At 50.2% G+C, this 8,913-nt stretch overlaps 1 protein-coding gene across 1 annotated transcript in view; it reads right to left on the minus strand.

Annotated features, from left to right (window-relative positions):
* Positions 1 to 7,560: 7,560 nt before the first annotated feature.
* Positions 7,561 to 8,913, minus strand: part of Ccdc115 (coiled-coil domain containing 115) — a 4,501-nt gene continuing 3,148 nt past the window's right edge. The window contains exons 4-5 of the mRNA XM_004634443.2: positions 8,820 to 8,906; positions 7,561 to 7,744 (exon numbers count right to left, since the gene is read on the minus strand). Coding sequence (XP_004634500.1) covers positions 7,632 to 7,744; positions 8,820 to 8,906 — 200 coding nt within the window. The 3' untranslated portion in view covers positions 7,561 to 7,631. The remainder of the gene's footprint in view (positions 7,745 to 8,819; positions 8,907 to 8,913) is intronic.

The raw sequence follows: 8,913 nt of genomic DNA on the forward strand, positions 1-8,913 counted from the left end.
TAAAAAAAAAAAAAAAGATTAATCCCCACAACACAACTGAGTTAGTATCTACTGCTTTGCGGTCAGTGCTGCAGCTCTGATGTGTGCTCTTTCAAGCCACAGCAAGTCATGGTCTCTATGTCAAGGCTTGAGCCCAGCTGAGAGCGTGGAGCGCTGGCTCGTCGTCCCATCTGGCCCTGGCTCACACAAGGGAACAAAGGGGGAGGCTGGTTCAGGGAAACTGAGCTGCTGTCCTCAGAGACCATCAGCACCTTGGCTGGATCGATACGCACTGCTTCAGGCCAACTGAAGGGCTCAGGAAAAGCCCCAGCCAGCTCTGTCCATGTCAACACATGGAGACAGGCTCAGGCTCAGCCAGAACGGGGGCTCAGCTGCCCCTCCTTCAAGGACAGTCACCAGTTGATCCTCCTCGTTATCCGACCATGTAACGCCCAAAACTCTGACAGCCATGCCAGTTCCTGGACCTTGTCTTTGTCCATGGCTCACCGCAGGCCAGTAAAGCTGCCTTCAGACCATGCACTTCAGCGTTCAAATCTGCAAGCCAATCAGAGGTTGACACAACATCGATACAATGAAACAGTGGCAAGGAGCGCAGTTTGGGCCAGGGGGCCAGGTCATGGCCCCACCAGGTCAAGACACAAAGCTGGGCTGTGCAAATGGCCTGTGGACAACCTCTGGAAAGTCCATTGTCTGCCGTCCTGGCTGAAGGCAGATTGATGCTGGCTGCCAGCATCCAGGTGAGACTTCACAGTCATTCTCCAGAACCCACCTGGCTGCTGCATGGGCCATACTGAAGGGCTCTGTGCCGGGAAGATCACCCCTGCTTTGTCCAGTTTCAAGACAGTCTGTCCCACTGTTTCATAACCTTTAGCAGCTTCACGCACACAATCTGAGCGGCCCACAGGAGAGTCAGTGGTGTATGGTGTGGACGGCCTCCGACTGGATTTTACCACACAAATTGAAAACTGAAATTCTCCCTTCATGGAGTGTAGCCAAGTCAGGAGAGCCACCCTTAGTATGCATTCACGAACTAGGGAAACATGTCACATGGGCATGGGACAAGTGCCCAATACTTAGTCACCTGGGCTCTCTGAACTGTGATACAGGGCTGGGGATATAGCTCAGTGGTTTAGGTGCCTTCCTGGCAAGTGCGAGGTCCGGAGTTCGACCCCCAGTACAAAAAAAAAAGATAAGCCTGAACTGTGCTGTAGTAATATCCACACCCTTCCATGCATTCCGCGGGGTTGCCACAGATCAGGGCTGACTCAGCTCTGGCATCCACCAACATTGATACACACTGTATACTTTGGGGGGACTAATAAAGTCAGGTCTACATGTGGCCTCTGGTCTCCCAGGACCCCCAGGACACAGGTACCTCGGCCTACCTCCTGATCAGGGTAAGAGGAAGCCAGAGTCACTCCTCACTGCTTCACTGGGCCCTGGCCCATTGGCTGCTGTTGCCGCTCAGGCCTTAACTGCCCCCACAAGTCAGCAACACATTCAAAAGACTGCCAGCCTCACCCGTAGCGTGGCCAGCAGGCAGGCAGCAGGTCCATCCAGATCTGGTGCCCACTGACCTTCAGTGGCCCACAGCCTGTCCATGCAGGGAAGACCCCACCTGCCCAGAGCCCTGCCCCCAGCCTACCCCCCCCCCCATTCTTGTTCTCCTTTGCAAGATCAGCTTCACAGATCTTGTCTTACCTCAGTGCTTCACTTCCATGTCTCCTGGCCTGGTCAAGGCATCCACGGCACTGTGGACTGGGCGATCAGTAAAGGGAGCTAGAAGGGCTGCCACTGGCCTCAACATGCCAGCCACCTGTTTGCCAGGATCGTGTCCTTCAAGCATGCCATCAGGCGTTCTGGGCTATGGCACTGTAGCGCAAATGTCATTTGACAAATGCTCAGTTCTCACAGCACAGCCATCAAATCTGGATAGTGTGTCCACTGAGTGAGTGACTGGGTCTAGCAGGCCAACAGGGTTCTCCCAAGCCAGGGGTTAGTGTCTCGTTGTCCCCCCAAAGCCTCATGCAGTGATGGGGCAGCGGGCTTCTAGAGTTTGTGATTAATGCATGATCCAGTGTTGGGATTATGGGTATGAGAGCTCCTGGGATCATGCGTGTGAGTGTTCCGCCCACCCTGAGCAGAGAGCCGGAGTGCAAGGAAGGACGGGAGAGGCCTGCTGTCTGCCACTGCTCCTCCCCCTTGTGTTTCTGTTGTGCCGTCTTCCACGGCCACAAACTGCTGTCCTCCACCACGTGTCACTCTGCCGTGGAGCCCGCTGACAGTCGACAGAAACTTCCACAAACTGAATAAACTCCCTCCTCAATTTTGGGTGTTGGGTATTTTGTCCCAGTGCAAGAGAAAAGTAACCAAGACACCAGGCATACCGCTGCCATCAACTAATTGATCTCAATCTGCCTGCCTTTTGCTAGGGCTATCCTCTGCACATTCTACAGAGCCCATTTCATCGAGCGGGCGCTGGCTATGTGAGCTGCCTGGTACACCTCCTGCAGGCTTCACTGCGTGTTATCATCCCCGTGGTCCCACAGCAAGAGCACACACATGGGTACTGATTCACCCACCTTGTGCTTCAACTGTTTCGCCCGCTGCTGCAGCTCCCTGGCTGCGTGAGCCGTGTGTGTTGGGTGTCAGGTAGACGTAGGTGGTCCTCCCAGTCCTCCTCCCTGGGGTAGGGGTTCCTCTAGCATCACTTTTTAATGAACAGCTGGCCTAGTACACAAAGCCAGAGGATTTCCCCAGGCGCTTTCTCAAAAAGTGAGGGCTTATGCTTTTGAAGACACTTCTAAAAGAGGTAGCACTTCCCATGCCTCGCAGTGTGAGCTTTGCAGCGGCAGGTCGTTGCTCCGCGTCCCCCTCTGCTGTTGCAGCTGGCCGACGTGCCAGACAAGGCCACCTGCCTCTAGATTTATGCAGTGGAAGAGTGAAGAACAGCCAAACCACCCACCCTGCCGTTTCACAGCAAGGGGAAAAGAATTTGTCTACTACTTCTGAGGTTTGCAAGACATCCCTGGCCTCCAAATGGACCAATTCCCACTCCCCCCGGTCCTTCCATGCTCCCAAGAAGGGGCCTACAGGTAGCCATGGCAAGGCTGGGGATCACTTATCAGCCATTCCCAGGGTTCTCCCTTGACTTGGGGTGCTGTTTCCAAAGCCACCTCAGGACCACCCCATTGGCAGCCCACTTGGGGCCCCAAATATATAACATTTTTAAAAAGAGAAAGAAATACACTTGTATACACACAGGACAGCTTGGCTAACTGTACTGCTGATTTCTGCTAGTCTACTGAAAGGAGCAGTTAATGCTTAAATTTTTTCTCACTTTTTAATTTTTTATAAATATTTATCTTCTAGGTTTATAACTGGTAGTCTGAACAACTGATTTCACCACTGTTGATTTCCTATCAATCCAAACAAAATTCATTTTGTTTAGTGAAATTCTGTATCATTTCTAATTTTTTATACAATTTTTTGCATTTTCTTTAAAAATAAAATTTTTTTAAAAATCTAGGCATTTCACATTGCTAGTTGTCATGGCTTATTGCCCAGAGTTTAAATAGTCTTAAATAGCTACACCTATTAATCTGAGCAACAGATTTAATGCTAAAAATAGGTATCAACCACTATTAATCTAATCTTCTTTTAAAAATCTCTAACATATATACCGTATGTTACCGTTTGTTTTTGTTTCCGATTTTTTTGTTCTTGCTTTTACTTTTCAAAAAAAATAATAAATTTAAAAAACAAATGTATTAAAAAAATGAATGTATGTAACATACATACTCTACCCACATTGGTTAAGAAGTTAGCTGTGGAACACTCCTCAGTGAGGACAGCATAACCTCTGATGTATTCAAGTGCGCTCTAATGCTGAAGAGATTCTGGAAAACATTCGCCTGATCTTCAAATACTTACGTCAGTCTTTTCCTTACCTTACTGACATTTGAAAGGACTCAGAAGCAAATTTGGAGAGGCCTAAAAGGGACAAAATCCTGACAAGAATTATATAAATAAAGTTTACACTTGGCATGGCAGCCACCTTGGCTCCCGCGGCCCTGGCTCACAAGGGAGAACTTCCACATTTTCACGCTGCTTGTTTTGCGATGGATCCTGCCTTGTCTTTCAGTATTCTTCTGTAACTACATTCCTTAAGGACAAATACAATGTCCTTATAATGACACACGCAGCGACACACGCACCTTCTGAGGACTAGAAATCATTGCAGTTTACACGCTGGGATGGGAGCCTTTGAATTCTATTTTAATTGGTCTGCTTAAAGTTACTAACTACAGAAATAATTTCTCATAAAGGAAGATGAACCAGTGACTACAGTGGTACAGTCCTAGAAACAGGAAATTGGCCCTGTGCAAATCTTCCTAAGTTAATAGAGCCAGCAAACAGAAAGGGGTGGAAAGCTGAGGAGGGCACTAGTTGACTAGGCCCGTAGGTTTTTTGTTGTTTGGAGTCTTTAATGTCAGTACTGGAGATCACTCAAGTTGGCAAATATGCACTGAGCGACATCTCCACCGCCACCACTTCCTCACAGTTTCCTATTTTCAGGCAGCATCTCACAAAGTGCCTAAGTCCCCTGGGCCGGCCTTGAACTTGCCATCCTCCTTCCTCTGCTTCCCAGAGTGCTGGCAGTACAGGGATCTGCCACACGGCTGGCGAGGCTCCTTTTGACAGGAAGTACGTGCTGGCACAAGGGGATCATTTAAAAGTTTGATGTTGGTTCTACACAGGAGTGAGCGCATCCAGCCCAGACTGGGAGTGAGAAGCCAAGACCCCCGACCTGCAGGCCAACCGAGCACACAAACAGCAGCAAGGCCAGAGCGGCCGACTATCAGACCTCGGCCTCCACGTGCTCCTGTCTCCCTGCCTGTGCAGGCCTCACCTCACTCTTATGCCCCCTCCCAGGAGTTCCTGCCAGGGAACGCGGCGCCTGTACAGGTGCGAACCCTCCACGCTCCCTCCCCACCCTCTCCTCTCATCCCCCAGCCCCTTGTTCCTTATTTTCTCTTCACTCTAGGGTGAGGTTAGGCTTGACCTGGCCCTCCACGAAGGAAACTCACACGGATGAGTTCAGGTATTTTAAGTATTACACAGTATTTCATTATTCATAGTACGGATCACATTCATAATGCAGATGGTATCCAACGTAAGCAGTAGGGTGTTGATAGACGAAACAAACTAGATAATACAATGATGGCAACTGTCACTTTGATAAAAACAGGCTCAGAGTTCAGTCAGCCTCCATCATCCCTAAATTCTACTGGAGGGAAAAGTTCCGATCTGACCTCAAACATTCTGGCGGAAAGAAGCTAAAATCCTTGTCAGTGCTTCCATGTTGGAAGAAAAATAAAACCAATCTGGCAACAGTTGAACCCAGTTTGATCTGCAATCCAGGATGGTCCACCTGGGGAAAACCAGGACTCCGGACCATGGGACCACCTGCAGTTCTTCCTGGTGTCAGCACAGGACACTTGGGTCATCCGGCTGCCTGCACCTCCCACAAGGATTGCACAGTAGTAAACTCATGTGGCCTCTGTGGCAGCTGTCCCAGCAGCAGATGCAACACCCCTGCCATCCTGTTCTTCACTTTATGGGCTGCCGGGTGACTACTGGCCTCTCCCAGGCAGGGTTAGGGGTCACCTCCTCCAGGACAGGTACCAGAGAGCTGAGGCAAAGACAGTGGGTGGATGGCGCCTTCCCAAACCCCTCAGCAGGGGAGTGAAGCCTCACCCCTGCAGGAGCACACCAAAGGTGCAGAAGCTTATAACCCAGCTGCGCGGCAACTGAAAGCCTTTAACCCTTTCTCAATTTTTGCCAGTGCACTGCCAGCGCGTGATCGCATTCATGGTGAGGCAGTGGAACACGCATACAACGCATCCTAATTCTAATGGAATCAGAGTTCCTGCCCACCCATTAGCTGGTACAGAGAAGTGACAGAACGCACCTGGTACCAGCATAGCACCTGCATTGTGGTCAAAGCACCAACTGTTTCTGTGATCTTTGGTTTTAAATTTCACTGTTGGCAGATTTTAAAATCTCAACCTTTGAGGGGCAGGGGACAGAGAGGGGTCCCTTTTTCCTCTAGTCACAGTAGGCAACTCAAGCTTAACATGGCCGAAAACAGGCGCATGAGCACATGTCCTCTACCTGCACTGAGTCGCTTTGTTTGTTCACTGATCTTTTTTGATTTTACTATTTTATTTTATTTTTTTGGTTGAATTGTTTTCCGGGGAGGTTTATTTTTGCTTTCAGTACCGAGGACCAAATCCAGGGCTTCCAGCTCGCAAGGCGGAGGTTCTACTGCTGAGCCCAATCTCCAGAATCTCCCCTACGTGCAGGGAAATAAAAAGGTCAGGACTGAACGCGTCCTCCTGATAGACCAGAGAACAACGGAAGCCGCGCTCCCGAGAAGCACCTGTGAGCGCTGCACAAGGGAGCTCCCCCAACCGGGAGGAGGGTGTGGCCATGAGCAGCAGCCAGACCCAGGACAGCAAAGCTGGCGCAGGGCACCCCAAGCGAAACCACGGGCGTTGACAGAAATGCCACATGACCCCTTCTCATCACATGAACTGCAACCCAAATCCAAACGTACAGCACCTGACAAATTCAATTCTATTTTAAAAATCAATTTCAAAACACAGGCTTTCCTTTTTTATTTTGCGATGTAGAAAATTCTTAAACATTACAAACAAAAGAACGAGCTGGGAAAAACTACACTTCATGGTAAACAAACAGGATTACAGAACCACCTATACCAGAGACCTGCCAGAAACTGCTACACAACAACACAATAGGAAAGTCAAGCAAGGACTGGTTCTAGAGCAGGAAGCACAACTGGCCCTTCAACACACAAAGACAGAAACACGAACTCCAGGAAAGATAAAAGCAGGCGTATAAAGCTGCAGGGTCTCTTCTCAGAGTTCCCTGGAAAACCTAATCAGAGCTTTTATTTCTTGTTTAGACCTTGTTGAGGACTGCCCATCTGCTCATCTAGTTTTTGTTTTGTCTTGCTCTTCTTCTTGTTTTGATACGGGGGGTCTCATTATGTTGTCCAGGCTGATCCCTCACTGGAGCTCTCAGTGAAAAATTCTCCTACCTTAGCTCTGAAGTAGCCGGAGTGCAGATGCGCATCACCACACCCAGCGGCTGGACTCGCACTGACTGACGCACCCTGTCTGGCTGTCAGGTCGTTCTTTGCATCCATGTTGGTTCTGATGATCTGGAGACCCTGAAATGTTCCCTCTTGTCCTTTGCCTCCACAGTTCACAGTGTTTCATTACCTGGGAACCATGTCACAGCTGAGTGATCTGAGGTCTTCCACTGTTGATCTACAGGAGCAGCCCTCTCCCTGTTCACTGTTCCCTGGGGCCTGGGAGACCTTGGGCCTAGAAGTGGCTTTCAGGATTACTTGGCTTTCAGCATTACTCTGTTTGCCTTTTCAAACTTCGTACCTTGCAAACTTAGAAACACGCAGTGCGATACACTTTAAGACAGGGCATTAGCTGGAGTACAGGTAGGAGGAGGGGCTGAAGAGAAAGACCTGAGATAAGGCAGCCACATCCAGGGCAGCAGTGCTCAGCGTCCGCCTCTGTGGACACAGGTCAGGCAGCACCAGACTCCAGCTGCTTGAGTTTCTCCTGTAGCCCCTGAAACTGGCTTTGACCCCGGTCAATGCGCGTCTGGAGGCTGGCTATATCTGCAGCTAGCTGAAGGCCTGGGGAAGAGAGAGAATGTCACTATGGTATCGTGGTGTGACATGTGGCCCAGGAGGTTCTGGACACATCAACCCACCCCCCAGGACTGCAAAGGCTTCAGGCCTCTCTGGCCTCCACACTACCCCTAAAACATCCCAGGTATACCCAAGCCTTGGGTACTTGTGCACATCACTGGGCCCACATCTGCTCTAAAGGGTCACCTCCCCAAAAGGCTTCCTTAACACCCTGTTACCCACCAAGAATAATACTGTGTCCTGTGAGCTCATTTCCTTCCTTTCTCCGTCCCTGCAGTTCCTCACTGTTCCTGCCCACTCTCTCCTTTTCTTTCTTCTGAAGTGACACGGCCTGGAATCAATCTCTAGGCAGCTCTGCCAACATCTCTGCCCTCTAACGCTTCCCATCAGCCAGTTCACCTGGAAGACCTCCTGCTCAGGAGCACTTCCTGTCACTCTTTCCAGGAAATACCTCCTCCTCTTGCTGCCTGGCACACCCCGTGCTCCTCAGGCTCCTTTCCTGCACCTTCCATCCATTCTTGGTCCCTCTCCGGTATCATCCAGTCACAGCTTCAACCCTGCATTTGTGTCAACAACCAACACTCTGTAGTGGATTTATTCCCAAATCTCTCTCCAGCCCAGGCTCTTTCCTACTGCAGAAGCAGGTACCCAACCACGACTCAGACATTGTGTCAGGGCCACTACTTGGCACACATGAGAGGTGGGTCACACTGGGCTTCTACTCTGCCGCCTGCCCACTCTAGGACAGCTCCATCCTCCTGCCCCAAGGTTTCTCCACAGAGAAACAAAAATAAGCAAATGAGCACAGAATGTTTAGTCCACAGAACAAGCATTCCATGAGGGCAGTCTGTCCATTTTATTCCCCGCTATATCCCTGGCAGCTTGCCTCAGCCGACACCACTAGCTCATGAATGCTTTTGGAATAAACAGCAAGGACAAAACCCCAAGCATCTGCAACAGAGAAGCCCCACAAGGCTCTGGGGTGGCACTGAAGTGCTCCCTGCGCACGGAGCGTCAGCATTTCGTCCACGGCCACACTGCCGAGCCCAGATCTACTTACCATCCTGAAAGCTGGCTTGGGCCTGCCGCAAACTTTGAGGAACAAGAATTCCGAACCAGTTCAGGGGGTCCTGTGGAGCAGAGAGCACTGGCTC

The sequence above is a fragment of the Octodon degus genome, unplaced genomic scaffold (genome assembly GCF_000260255.1).
Source record: "Octodon degus isolate 3935 unplaced genomic scaffold, OctDeg1.0 scaffold00062, whole genome shotgun sequence".
Classification (NCBI taxonomy): domain Eukaryota; kingdom Metazoa; phylum Chordata; class Mammalia; order Rodentia; family Octodontidae; genus Octodon; species Octodon degus.